Source organism: Salvelinus namaycush, chromosome 41 (assembly GCF_016432855.1).
Source record: "Salvelinus namaycush isolate Seneca chromosome 41, SaNama_1.0, whole genome shotgun sequence".
Classification (NCBI taxonomy): domain Eukaryota; kingdom Metazoa; phylum Chordata; class Actinopteri; order Salmoniformes; family Salmonidae; genus Salvelinus; species Salvelinus namaycush.
In genome coordinates this window covers 5,546,713-5,561,531 of record NC_052347.1, presented here as the reverse complement: position 1 = coordinate 5,561,531, position 14,819 = coordinate 5,546,713, and the positions used below count along the sequence as shown (strand labels likewise).

At 46.3% G+C, this 14,819-nt stretch overlaps 1 protein-coding gene across 1 annotated transcript in view; it reads left to right on the top strand.

The window, feature by feature from the left end:
* LOC120034604 (synaptic vesicle membrane protein VAT-1 homolog) overlaps positions 1-14,819 on the top strand; it is a 41,691-nt gene that overhangs the window by 22,173 nt on the left and 4,699 nt on the right. The window contains exons 3-5 of the mRNA XM_038981210.1: positions 8,982-9,152; positions 10,646-10,735; positions 11,701-11,942. Of these exons, the coding sequence (XP_038837138.1) occupies positions 8,982-9,152; positions 10,646-10,735; positions 11,701-11,942 (503 nt within the window). The remainder of the gene's footprint in view (positions 1-8,981; positions 9,153-10,645; positions 10,736-11,700; positions 11,943-14,819) is intronic.

Sequence of the window (14,819 nt, the reverse complement as noted above, 5' to 3'; positions counted from 1 at the left end):
CCCATTCATTCTTTCCTTTACACGGATCAGTCGTCCTGGTCCCTTTGCAGAAAAACAGCCCCAAAGCATGATGTTTCCACCCCCATGCTTCACAGTAGGTATGGTGTTCTTTGGATGCAACTCAGCATTCTTTGTCCTCCAAACACGATGAGTTGAGTTTTTACCAAAAAGTTCTATTTTGGTTTCATCTGACCATATGACATTCTCCCAATCTTCTTCTGGATCATCCAAATGCTCTCTAGCAAACTTCAGACGGGCCTGGACATGTACTGGCTTAAGCAGAGGGACACGTCTGGCACTGCAGGATTTGAGTCCCTTGCGGCGTAGTGTGTTACTGATGGAAGCTTTGTTACTTTGGTCCCAGCTCTCTGCAGGTCATTCACTAGGTCCCCCCGTGTGGTTCTGGGATTTTTGCTCACCGTTCTTGTGATCATTTTGACCCCACGGGGTGAGATCTTGCGTGGAGCCCCAGATCAAGGGAGATTATCAGTGGTCTTGTATGTCTTCCATTTCCTAATAATTGCTCCCACAGTTGATTTCTTCAAACCAAGCTGCTTACCTATTGCAGATTCAGTCTTCCCAGCCTGGTGCAGGTCTACAATTTTGTTTCTGGTGTCCATTGACAGCTCTTTGGTCTTTGCCATAGTGGAGTTTGGAGTGTGACTGTTTGAGGTTGTGGACAGGTGTCTTTTATACTGATAACAAGTTCAAACAGGTGCCATTAATACAGGTAACGAGTTGAGGACAGAGGAGCCTCTTAAAGAAGAAGTTACAGGTCTGTGAGAGCCAGAAATCTTGCTTGTTTGTAGGTGACCAAATACTTATTTTCCACCATAATTTGCAAATAAATTCAGTAAAAATCCTACAATGTGATTTTCTGGATTTTTTTTTCTCATTTTGTCTGTCATAGTTGAAGTGTACCTATGATGAAAATTACAGGCCTCTCTCATCTTTTTAAGTGGGAGAACTTGCACAATTGGTGGCTGGCTAAATACTTTTTTGCCCCACTGTAGCTAAACAAAATAATTTCTGCATCCTCACATAAACATGCTGGCTGTAGCTATATGCTGACGATTAGCTGAGCCATAGCTAGATAGGAGCTCTTAGGCTTACACTTGCTACCATATTAAAGTAACCTTAGAACAAACCAGGCGTCATTTTATCATTATCATGGAAGTCATTATTGATAATTGAGACTGAAGCGATGATAATTCTCTGGGGAGTAACTTCTTGCCTGGACCTCAGTGCAGTCAAGCAAAATAAAAAAATATACTGTTGAGATTTAAAGCTACAGTGATAATGTCAGAATGTAACAGGCTGCTACTACAATTTCAGGTACAAATTCAATAAAATAAGTCAATAAAATAAGGAAAATGTCTGTATTTCAGCTGTTTCAAAAACATTGCTATGCTATTCAAATGTTTATTGTAAGAGTGTTGGCTTAACGAGACAATTGTGTTTACACTGCCCTGCGTAGAGGGGGGCAACTTGTGTTGTCTCTCTTGTCGTGATGTGTGTTTTGTCCTATATTTTTATTTAATTTATTTTTATTTTTAATCCCAGCCCCCATCCCTGCAGGAGGCCATTTGCCTTTTGGTAGGCCGTCATTGTAAATAAGAATAGGTTTTTAACTGACTTGCCAAGTTAAATAAAGGTGAAATAAATAAAAATAAACTATCAGGCAAGTGTCGTGCGCTACCGCCGGTCGAGAAGTGACAAGTTCGCAAGTTTACATTGCGATATATATGTAACTAACACCTCTGGTTGGTTGGATCATGTGGCCTCCTCCCCTCACATGGTGGTTGAAGGTGTTGGGTAATGATGTTGCTGCAGCCCGAGAGTCTGTCAGAGCATGTCTCTGATTTTAGACTCTAGATTAGTGTCAGATATCAAACAGTGTGTGTGTGTGTGTGTGTGTGTGTTTGTGTGCACAACCACAACCACACTAATGGTACAGTACGTGCATGCTTTTCTATTAGGGTCGTTGTGTGTCAGTGGATGCCTGTCTTGCTCTTGCACCGGCGAGATTAAAAACACAACCACCTATTTGAATCATATCTCTAACCTACAGTTTTACACGATGCATGTCTTTTAATAGTGAACAAAGACAGCTGTTTAACAAGATTCAGTGACTCCGTTTGTACAGCTATAGCATATTAAAACAGTGGGTGGTACTGCATGAGGACACAAGGAGCCATTTCTCATATCCAGTCTCAGGGCCTCAGGGCATCTCAGGGCATGGCCAGACAGATATTATTTAATTGTCTGTCATTTTTTACTGGCAATAAATCAATATATAGATCAACAGCCGGCTTCTTATCGTGGCGACCCCAGAGTCATTGTTTGATGAGCAATCTTCTGCCTCCGCTGTCATCAGTCTCTTCATCAATGTTACTCGGTTTCTTCCCTCTTATCGGCCTGTGGTGCCGTAGAGCCATGCTGGTGAGTGAGAGACTACTAGAGCTCTATGTGGCTCTATGGGGGTGCTGCTTGGCGCTGTCAACAGGCTGCTAACTTGTTGGCTCCCACTGTGAGGACCCGGGCAGAGAGGTGTCTAGCTCATTGCCTGCAGCAGCACCACCCCCCACCCACCTCATGACAAGGAAAGATACTGTATGTCCTCTCCAACATAATTGCCACTGTCAGTGTTTTAGCTCTCTGGAGATTATTACATTGGCCAACTCTGTCCTTGTACCCGAGAGAAGAGACCTCAGCTAAGACGCTGGTGTGCCAATGTCATGGCTGTGTGTGAACCGTGAACCGTTGACTGACCCCAGCTGCCTCTCTCTCTCGTGTGCCTGTGGGCCGGCCGTTCCCGTCCCCTCTCCCCGAACAATGGCATGTTGTTCTCCTACCATCCCGCCCTCTCTGTCCGCTGGGCTCGCACATCTGCATCCTCCCCTCCTCCCCCCTCCACATGACTCCCACCGGGGAGGCTCCTCATGACCATGGCGTATCAGTGCTCGATACCTCGTCATCGGGGAGCGTGCATACATTTCCCCCTTTGTTTTCTCCAGACGGACAGGGCAAGGGAAGGAGTGCAGTGACATTTGGATGTGTTTGGGGGGGTGGGCGTCCACTCTGCCCGGCCAAGAACCTTTTCCTGCAACCTCTCCCTGAACTGAACCCTGTGTTTATGGATTAGGTCTGGCCAGCAGCCCTGCATGCCACCACGCCCACTAACACACACACGCACACTAACACACACACGCGCGTGCACACACACACATACACACACATACATACACACTTGACTGGGCCTTGGCCTGATTGGTCTGACTAACACTACCCTGTATCCACATTAGAGAGAGGAGAGGAGAGGAGAGGAGAGGAGAGGAGAGGAGAGGAGAGGAGAGGAGAGGAGAGGAGAGGAGAGGAGAGGAGAGGAGAGGAGAGGAGAGGAGAGGAGAGGAGATTGAGTGAAGACGATAATGGAAGAGAAAAGAAAGAGGTGTCAGAGTATAGAGAAAAGTACAGAGATGTTGATGTTACCTGCTCACTCTACACTCTTAGAAAAAGGATTCCAAAAGGATTATTCAGCTGTCCCCATAGGAGAACCAATTTTGGTTCCAGGTAGAACCCTTTTTGAGTCCAGGTAGAACCCTCTGTGGAAAGGTTTCCACATGGAACCCAAAGGGGCTCTACCTGGAACCAAAAGGGTTCTACCTGGAACCAAAAATGGTTCTTCAAAGGGTTATCCTATGGGGACAGCCGAAACGTTTTAGGTTCTAGATAGCACCTTTTTTTCGAAGAATGTAAGATATCGCTCAATATGAGATACAGACAGAATATCACTTTGTTAGTTTATCCTACAATTTCAGACAAACCACATCTCTATTTCAGCATATCCTTTAGCAGTCTACAATGACTCCCCACTTTCTGACTACCCTGTGCTGTAAGGCTTACCCTAGTTCAGTGAATGCTAATAAGGGCAGTGTTGGAGAGGAGTCCTGGTTGTGTTTGTTTTCTGAGCCTAGCTGGCTGGCATCATACCCAGACGCAGATCAGCTGCACTGATAGCACAGGAAAACCAGGGCATGCAACCTCCCCTCCGCAGCCTCCCCTCCACTCCAACCTCCAACCCACCCTCCAATCAGAATACACTCTCACTCACAACCGTTGCCTTATGACCACATTCAACTTAAGCCCCCCCCCCCCCCCCCGCCCCCCGCCACACACACACACAGGTGTGTCTGTCTGTACATTAGATTTATTTATTTTTTCTCTCACCATTGTGAGTTTGTGTTAGGAAGAATGTGTTCATTGGTACATGGTTATCAGTGGGTTTTATGAGAACATGTCTGTTTGTGTTTGTGCGTACAACGAGTGTACGTGTGTGTTAGGGTCTCTGTGTGCGTTAGTTAGCATTGTGTGAATTCTCACTCAGGAAATCGCAGGTTCTGCCTTCTCACACAGGATGTGCTTTGAATTCACTCACCCAGTCACTACAAATGTGCCTCCTATACGTGGTACAGAGTGGAACCTACCATACGAGAAAGCATATTAAAACACTTCACAGCTACACAGAGCAAGGGGAAAACACGATGTTACGTAACATAACGTAACGCACCCACTGCCGTTTTATGCTCACACACTCATGTGAGCCTCGTGTAAGATTTGCACAATAACAGAGCGAGAAACGTTGCTCAGTCATGTCCGACTTGTTGATCTTGTTCACCGTCCCTTTGGTAACGAGGGATTCTTGGGTTTATGGTTTTATTCCATTCTTTGTCAGCCACAGGCACCACGGGCTAACGATAGAATGTGGGATATGGTAAGCTTGGAGAGTGCAGAGACAGAGAATGACATGGGGCAGACAGCATGGAACCCTGACGTGACATGAGCGGCCTCACATCTCTCCGTGATTAGCATTAGCGCGTGTGAAAGCTAGTGTTAGCATAGCTAGCACCATAGGGCCCACACCTATAACCACAACCTAGCCTTTTAAGGTTAGAAGTGACCGTAACCACGGTCTGAGGTGCGTTAGCTTCTCCGTTTGAGTTATGCTAAGAAACTAGCTCTCTACGAGGAAGTGGCCCAGCAAGCTTACCTCTTAAGCACCGTTCAGACGGATGTGGTCAGTGTGTGGATGACTGTGAGAAAGTGCCTGTGTGCACTGACTGTACTATGGTATGAGTATGTACAGTAGTAGGAGGTTTGAGTGTCCTCCTTCCCTTTGTGAGATCTCAGCAACATTTAGTGGCCCCACCCTCTCCTCACGTTGAACTCTGGGTGTGGACACATCATGCTGGCCTAAATAGTAAAGTGAATTCCACAGTGTTTTGGACAAAATTCCTATTCACTCAAGAAGAGCGTGTTATTGAGACCCAGAGTGTATTTGGTGCCAAAAGATGTGTGTGTGTGTGTGTGTGTGTGTGTGTGTGTGTGTGTGTGTGTGTGTGTGTGTGTAGAGAGAGACAGGAATCCACTGTGTATGCTGTTCCTCCCTACACACCCTGGTCAGTGGACGAGAGACAGAGAGAGAAAACAACGCTTTTGACGGGCCGCAATTTTCTCAGTGCAACCAATTCAATTGAATCCCAAGCAGAACGAATGGAATTAGGCGCGGGAATTTGCTTAAGTTGCCATCTTCGCACAGACAATGGTTTAGTGTTCAGGCAATGGGTTAGTGTTCAGGGGTTGACCTCGCGTCACATTGCCAGGAGAATGAAGGGAAGAAGGGAAAAAAGGAAGACAAGGAATGGAAAGAGAGACAGATTGCCCTGGTCCACATATACAGCAGATGAGAGAGAGATGGAAAGGGGGCACTGACAGGGGAGAGAGGGAGACAGTTTGCGAGAATCTAGTGAGAAATACCAAGAGAACAATGTGAACCAAAACAATGGGTTAACGATGGGTTAACTGTTTAATCTGAGCACATATTTGTGAAGATTAGCAGATATGAACAGACTTCTCATCCAGACTGTTCCTGTCTGCAATCTCTCTCCTACCTCAGCTTATCTCTCTCTCTCTCTGTGTATTGGGGGGGAGGGGTGGGGGGCTCTTGGCAGTGCTGGCCTGGGTCTTGTGATGGTGGATCAGTCACAAGACAGGCAGACAGGCCCTGGATCTCTGGTTCTCAGGGGGTTCCAGCCAGACACAGGTGTCCCCTCCTCCCTTTCTAACACAGGTGGAAGAGCGGGACAGAGTGGTCAGTAGATATAGGCAGGCACCAACTCGAAATATCAAAACTCTGTCCTACCCCGACAGCCTAAACACTTCATATTGACTATACACATTACTGGTTTGCAATATCAAAGTATATTTGTGAGCAGAAGTCCATGTGGCGAGGAAGCATATCAAAAGGCTCTTTTTTGGCATCCTTCAGGTTAAGCAACTTCTCATCTCTCCACCTTCACACCCGCATACACCCTCGTCTACTCTCAGCTGGCTCTAGGTAAATTGTTATATGGTTATTGGGTGGATGTTACTGGCTGATCTGTCACATATTACCCCTGGATGAGCTTCTGATTGCCTCCAAATGCCTCCTGTTTTGCCTGGAGGAAAAACAGTCCAATGAATCAAAATGGCTCCTTTGCTCAGTCGTCGACGCCAATTTGGCCTGGGTTTCCCTGGCAACGCAAACTTGGTTTCTCTCTGAGGACAGAACGACAGGGAGAGATAGTCCTAGCTGTTAGGAGGCAGGCTGACTCACTGACACTGCCATCCAACAGCAACACCGTTGCTCCTGTTATTTCATCAAGTTCTTGACTGCGTTCCAAATGATACCCTCTTCCCTACACAGTGCACTACTTTTGACCAAAGCCATATTGGCCCCGATCAAAACGAGTGCACTACGTAGGTGCCATTTGGGACGCCGACCTTCTCTCTTTTTCCTTGCCAGGCTTGAACACAGTGAGAAATGTCTATTGAGTTCCCATAGGCTCAAGGTCTCTTCAGAGCAGAGCCGGGAGGGAATTGGTCTCGTTCTTGATTATTTTCTTTGTAAGAGTCAAAGGGGAGAGGAGGTCTGCCTGTGAGACGTAGCAACCAGCGACTACAATAGATTAAAATATAACCTCTCCTTGGTTACTTTTGTCTCTGTCTACTCAAGCTTATGGTGTGTGAGTGAGTGTGACCAAGACGGTGGCCCACAACTCCCATCCCAACATGTTGCTGATGATAACCACAGTCAACCACAGCAGTTCAAATATGCTTGAGACAGGTGTCTGTTTGAATGTAAATGTCCATGTTGTGAAATCTCTGTTTGCGTTGCTCAATTGGCTCTGGCCTCAGATAAGACGCGGCCTTTACTTGGTCAGGCATGAGTGACCTTTATGGACCCTGTTCAGTTCACATCCTCCATCCAGTCAGCCTCCCTCTGTCCTCTCTGTTCTGCCCCACTACTTAACAGTAACCTATTGAGACCTAGCTTCAGACACACACAGTGACACACACACACACACACACACATACAGTATGTTCAAAAACAGTGACTCATACACACACCGATACTACATCAATCAGCCATGCTGATGTAAGTTACACCTACAGAAAGCAATGCTCTCCCACAACTGCCACTTTGTCTACAAAGGTCATCGTAGACAATACATTGTTCGTCGTTTCAAAGATGTATTCCCATACGAGAAGGTTTTGTTTCAACTGGCACAGTTACGAAACAATGTTTTCTTGTTTCCTTGACCCCATGTCAAACATTGCTCCCATAGCCAAAACAAATACCCCAAATTACCCAGGATTCTTAGTCAGGTCATCTTGCATGAAGCTAAAGTCAACCATTGTCATTTGACGTACAATGGCTACTTTCTCTAGTTGTGGATGTTTGTGTGTCTCTACGTCTTTGTGTGGGTGTTCCTTTTTGCCCAGGGTGGCGGGTAGGAGGTAATGTGATGTGTGTTTAATGCTCTCCTTACTTACCCATGAGCCACACACACACACACAGCCAGCCTCTTATTGACTGACCTGGCCTGTCACAGTAAACAAAACAAATCCCATTTCCCTGCAATAGAATGGATGTACATAATGGCATTTATGGGTGCCTCAAGACACATTTATATCAGCTGAGTTGAATTGAGTTGGAGGTGTCTCCCTGAGTGAGTATCTCTTGAGGTAATGATTAGTGAAGCTTGGATAGAAGTTATTCGGTATTATACTTCCTCCCCATAGTTACCCTGTTTAGAGAAACAACTAGGTAGAAAACTAAGGGACACATACACAAGTCTTAACCACCCGTCTTTGTCTCCCTATCCTCTCTCTGCTTTATTGGCATGAATGGGTGGTTGCCACGGTCGCCAAAGCAATGTATATATTAGTATTACACACTGTATTACACACAATGTATATATTAGTATTACACACTGTATTACACACAATGTATATATTAGTATTACACACTCTATTACACACTGTATTACACACAATGTATATATTAGTATTACAAACTGTATTACACACTGTATTACACACAATGTATATATTAGTATTACACACTCTATTACACACTGTATTACACACAATGTATATATTAGTATTACACACTGTATTACACACTGTATTACACACAATGTATATATTAGTATTACACACTGTATTACACACAATGTATATATTAGTATTACACACTGTATTACACACTGTATTACACACAATGTATATATTAGTATTACACACTGTATTACACACAATGTATATATTAGTATTACACACTGTATTACACACAATGTATATATTAGTATTACACACTGTATTACACACTGTATTACACACAATGTATATATTAGTATTACACACTGTAAATTAACAATATGTTTGAGCAACAATAATAATATATCAACAAAAACAATTCTACATGGAAAATAATACACAGAAAAAGCAACAATTGAGAAATGTAATCTACTAGGGGTTATGTGTATGACATGTTGGGAGCTTTTGTCTCTGTTATACGATAACAGGCCAGGATGTATAACCTGCAGCAACATCTATCGTCTCTACGTTTTCTCCTAACAAATTCTCTCTCTCTCCAGGTGGTGTGGGCATCGCGGCCACCCAGCTGTGCCAGACAGTGAAGGACGTCACCGTGTTCGGGACGGCGTCGGCCAGTAAGCACGAGACCATCAGCCAGGGCGGCGTCACGCACTGCATTGACTACCGTACACGGGACTACGTGGAGGAGGTCCGCAAGATCAGCCCCAAAGGTGAGAGGTCAGGGGTCATCTGACCTATCTTACAGCACTGGAATGGGCTGCGACTCAAATGGCACCCTAATGCCTATATAGTGCACACTATGGGCCCTAGTCGAAAGTAGTTCACTACATAGGGAATAGGGCGCCATTTGGGACACAAGCATGGTGTGACCCATAATTTCCACAATATGATCCATGAGATACGTATACTGAGATGGCTAATGGGCCCTGGGTCCTAAGGAATACTCTGTAGTAGCAGTGTTGTGTTCGTAAAGTTGTGTTTGTCTTCCATTTGCAGATAACAAACTGCTAGATGTTACCATTTCGCCGTGTCACGACTCTCAGCCCTGATAGCTGGGGTGCATTTGAGACGGTCCGAGATGTAATAGGCACTAGACAGAAAAGTGTTTTTCCACTCAGACAAAGTGTTTGAGAAGCCTGTGACTCAGTGTGGATCACATTCCCCAACGTGTCCCCAAGGCCAGGGCACTTAAGATCCGTCCCGCTTTCTGCCTCAGGAGACATTAAATTCATCGCTCACCACTGAAACAGAACGTCCTCCAATTCCTCACTCTTTACTCACTTACCTCTGGTTTCATAGAAGCAGGGTGGAGGATTTTATACCAGGAGCTCATTTGGTAGTACCCCTCCCAGCAGCAGCAGCGAGACAGAGAGAGAGAGAGAGAGAGAGAGAGAGAGAGAGAGAGAGAGAGAGAGAGAGAGACAGAGGGGGGAAGGGGGGACTGACATTTTAGACAGAAGAACATGTCAAATTAGTGGCAGGGATCGATGAGAAGTTTGTCAGTCTGTGTGACTGTGGCTCAGTTAGGGCAGGGTCCTCCTGAGAGCCTTGTGAATCAATGGGCCTATCAGCTAATGGACCGAAGAGAGGAGAGGAGAGGAGAGGAGAGGAGAGGAGAGGAGAGGAGAGGAGAGGAGAGGAGAGGAGAGGAGAGGAGAGGAGAGGAGAGGAGAAGAGGAGGACTAACCCACTTTAAGGAGACCCACATTCACTGAAAAAAAACATAATTGGGAAAGATCGAGGCAGCATGAGCAAATATATATAATACGTTGCAGAGAAACTGAATGAGTCTGGGTCTCAAGCTTTAGTTTGTTATTTATTCTCTCCAAGAAATCACTACCTGGGAATGGAATGGAACTCCAACAGACTAGGATAGGAAGATGTTTATTCCTTGTCTTATCAGTGACATTAAAATGAGTAGAATTCCAGCGTTCTCTCCCCTCCCGTCATTTGGCATATGTATGAGCTGCTCTGCAAAAACATAGCAAGGCCTGCCCTCCTCCCTCTACACCACCGGCATTCTAATACGATACCAACCAAGCAACATTGAGCTGTACTGACTACCTCTCTCTGTCTTTCCTCCTCTCCTCTCCTCTCCTCTCCTCTCCTCTCCTCTCCTCTCCTCTCCTCTCCTCTCCTCTCCTCTCCTCTCCTCTCCTCTCCTCTCCTCTCCTCTCCTCTCCTCTCCTCTCCTCTCCTCCAGGGCTGGATATTGTGCTGGATCCTCTGGGAGGCTCAGACACCCACAAGGCCTACAACCTGCTGAAGCCCATGGGCAAGCTCATCACCTACGGTGAGACAAGAAGGACAAAAGACCTCAATCATACTTTGCTTTATTTCAACACATATCAATACCAGGGGTTTTGAACACAAATAGCACAGTGTGCACAAAACATACACAAAGGGTTGTGAATTATTAGGCACTTCCTGGGTGCACTGCTTCCCTACAGAGATCCATGTCCCCAGTGTGTGTGTGTGTGTGTGTGTGTGTGTGTGTGTGTGTGTTGTCTGTGGGAAGGCCTCTGTAGTCTCTCTCTGTAGTCTCTCTCTGCAAAGAAGACTAACCAACTACCCAGCATGGTGGTCCCACCCTGATCCATTCACCCGCTCAACCCTTCTCTAACCCCCCCCCCCCCCGTCCCGTCCCGTCCCGTCCCTGCTGCTCCTCTACCAGTTTATCAGAAGTATGCATGGCGGAACAATGGGCGTTCTATCCACACGGAACCTGGAATGTTTGAATGTAGCAGACTGAATAACTCTCCTCTCCATAAAGGAAGAGAAGCAGAACGGGGGAAAGAAAAGAGGAAGAGAGGAGGGAGTGGGTGGGTGAGTGGGTGGGTGAGGATTGTAGGCTATGTGGTACGTGCCAGGACCTCAGCCTGGCAATAGACCTGTCCATCGGGAAAATGGCACTGAAAATGGGACATACTGAATAGATAATGTTAAAGAGAGATAAAAGAGGGGGACCCGGTGGAAAAAAAGTTGAGGGCAGAGAGAGTAAGGCCAGAACAAGGGAGGTAGAGGGAGAAAGAGGGAGTTGGGGTAGACAATGAGACTGAAGTGGACTGAAGTGGACTGAAGTGGACTGGGGAACAATGGCTGATCAGTCAATCAATTATACACAGACCCAAACTGACCCTACACTGAGAATAAAACCGACACCAGGACCCCTGCCCCATTCACGCACGCACGCACGCACGCACGCACGCACTATTACAGGCAACCCGCATTGACACCCTTTGCTCTCTCCCCTTGCAGGTGCAGCTAACATGCTAGCAGGCCAGAAGAAGAACCTTTTGGCGGTGGCTAAGAACTGGTACCACCAGTTCTCCATCCACACGCTCAGCCTGATCCAGAACAACAAGTCAGTGTGTGGCTTCCACCTGGGCTACCTGGACGGAGAGGTGGAGGTCATCCTGCAGGCCATGACCACCATCCTGGACCTCTATAGGCAGGGCAAGATCAAACCACGCATCGACTCCACCTATCACCTCGAACAGGTGGGTGGGTGTGGGTGTGCGTTTGTGTTTATGCGTGTTTGTGTGTGCATGTGTGTGTGTGTGGTTGGGCGTGGCTCTATGAGACCGGATGAGATTAGGCACATGTGTCTGTGAATAAGAGTCTCTCCCTCCATCAGATGTCTCTTTGAGTGAAAGACAGAATCAGATTTATGGAGAGAGGGATAGAGAGAGGGTGAGAGAAGGGGAGAGAGGGGGAAGAAAGAGGGGACTGATATGTTCATTGGTTAATGCTAGGGCCAGTCAATGGTTAGGCCTGTGATACTGACCAGAGAGAAGTGTTTCTCTCTCTCTCTCTCTCTCTGTCTCACTCTCTCTCTCTCTGTCTCTCTCTCTCTCTGTCTCGCTCTCTGTCTCTCTCTCTCTCTCTCTCTCTGTCTCACTCTCTCTCTGTCTGTGTCTCTCTCTCTCTGTCTCGCTCTCTGTCTCTTTCTCTCTCTCTCTGTCTGTCTCTCTGGCTCTCTCTCTCTCTCGGTCTCTCTCTCTCTCGGTCTCTCTCTCTCTGTCTGTGTATCCACAGCTTATTCACTTACTCTCTGTACTCTCTCTTTCTCCGCCTCACACCCTCCCTTTCTCTCGGTGTATCTTTTTCTCGTTTTCTCTCCTGTTGCCATGGTAACCCCCGTTGGTCTGCCAGCGCTTCTGTCTTAGGGAGGGGCCCCGTGTATGACAACGAGAGACAGAATGGGATGAAGGAGTGGAGGATGGAAGAGGGTAGATGAGAGAAGGATAGAGAAATGCGGTGGATAGAGTTCAAGGAAAGATGATTTATAACAGGAAGTGGCATGTAGTAATAGCTGTTACAATTCCTCTTGGTGTGAATTCTATTACATATCATCGGCATAAAACAGCTCTTAAACTTGAGTTAATAAGATGGTCTATCGATTCAGGTGACCTGGGGGTCCAAGACACCACACCCTGACTCCATCTATCACCCCCCCCCCCCCCTCCCTATCCGACAGTGCAGTTTCAAAAAATACGGATGAGAATAAGAGATAAAAGTAACAAGTAATTCAAGAGGAGCAGTAAAAAAAATAACAATATATACAGGGGGGTGCCGGTTCGTCAGCTCTGATGTCTAGAGGGTCTTACCATTCTCAGACAGACAGACAGACAGACAGACAGACAGACAGACAGACAGACAGACAGACAGACAGACAGACAGACAGACAGACAGACAGACAGACAGACAGACAGACAGACAGACAGACAGACAGACAGACAGACAGCTTCTAGTTGTGATTATTAGTGCATACACTGCAGGGAGGTAGGGAGCCACTCACTGTGAGAACACTCAGAGTTAGACGGCTGAGGCAGACTTTCAGAGAGAGAGAGAGAGGAGCAGTGAGTGACTGAAGGCTGGATTCTTGAAGTACGTACAACAATTACAGTTCTGCTTCAGTAATTGGGCTCGTCGTGGTTTCATTCACACAAGCTACACTTGTAAATCCCTGGTTACCCCCTGATTACCACACCTCCATAGTCTCAGTCCGCTCCTCCTCCTCCACCTCCTCCTCCTCCCCTTCATAGGTTTTTCATTAAAGTGATGTTCCAGAGTTTTTGTATAGTATCAGCCAGTAGTTTTTAAAGTAGTGTTCACAAGTCAAAATGGGTCCCCGGAAATTGTGCACAATTGTGTACTACCATTTATCATGGCATGTTACGTCCTGACAATTAAAAAAAATATATATATATATATGTATATACAGTATATATATATAGCATTTTTGGGCAATTCGTATGATATGTTACTAATTCCAATTCGTACAATATGTTACAAATTTGTAAGTGCTTAAGATCCCGGACTGCATCTTTAAGCATTCTGTCCATCTGAATATCACCTGAATATCACCTCTCCCTCCTTAACTCCGACATGACTCCCCCTCTTCCATGCATGTGTGTGTGTGTGTGTGTGTCTCAGGGCCAAGCTTTGACAAGGCTTTGGGTTGCTAGGAGATGGCCCTCTGTTGCCGTGGCATTGGTCGTTCGGTGGTCTGCCTGCCTGCCTGTGCGGGCTGGCGTGGGTGGGGGGTGGAAGGGAGAGGTGGAGAGCAGAGGAGGCTGGTAGGATGATCTATAAGAGGATGGGCTCATTGTAATGGCTGGAATGGATTAAATGAAACGGTATCAAACACATCAAACACATGGAAACCACATTTGACTCCGTTCCATTTATTCCAATCCAGCCATGACACAGAGCCCGTCCTCCTATCGCTCCTCCCACCAGCCTCCTCTGGTGGAGAGACAGACGCAGACATTAGGCAGAGACGAGCGGGTCGGTATAGGGTGGGGCTGGCCTGTCTAGGATCTGCCCCTTTGTCACTATGATTGACAAGTAGGCAGGGCAGGAAGAAACCTATTGGTCAATCAACCCGGGCTGTGGCACAACCCTGGGGACCGGCCTCTGACGTGACACTGTGACAGGCACCTAGGAACCAGTCAGTCAATAATGTGACATGATCAATACATTGTCCAGCTCTCAATTAGACCCCTACGTGTTATCTATCCTGTGGTTTAATGAAACATATGGGTACGACATAGACCGTTTTAAACTGAAGTACTTTCAAATGAAAATAAATGTCGAATTTAGCAATGCATTTGAATTTTTAAACACAGAACACTGATTCATAATTCCACCAGTTTGTCTCTGTTCTTTCTCTCGATCGACATGATTCTCCATCTAAAGCTTTCGCTCTTGCTTTCTGTCCGTCAAGCACTGACTCAGGCTCACGTTTACGCCACCTCTCCCTCTCCATCTTTCTCCCTCTCTCTCAGTTATTAATACATCCTCCCACTAAAGTTTGTGCAAACTTCACTCTCCCATGTTCTGATACTTGCCTGTAGTTTATGTTTAAGGCA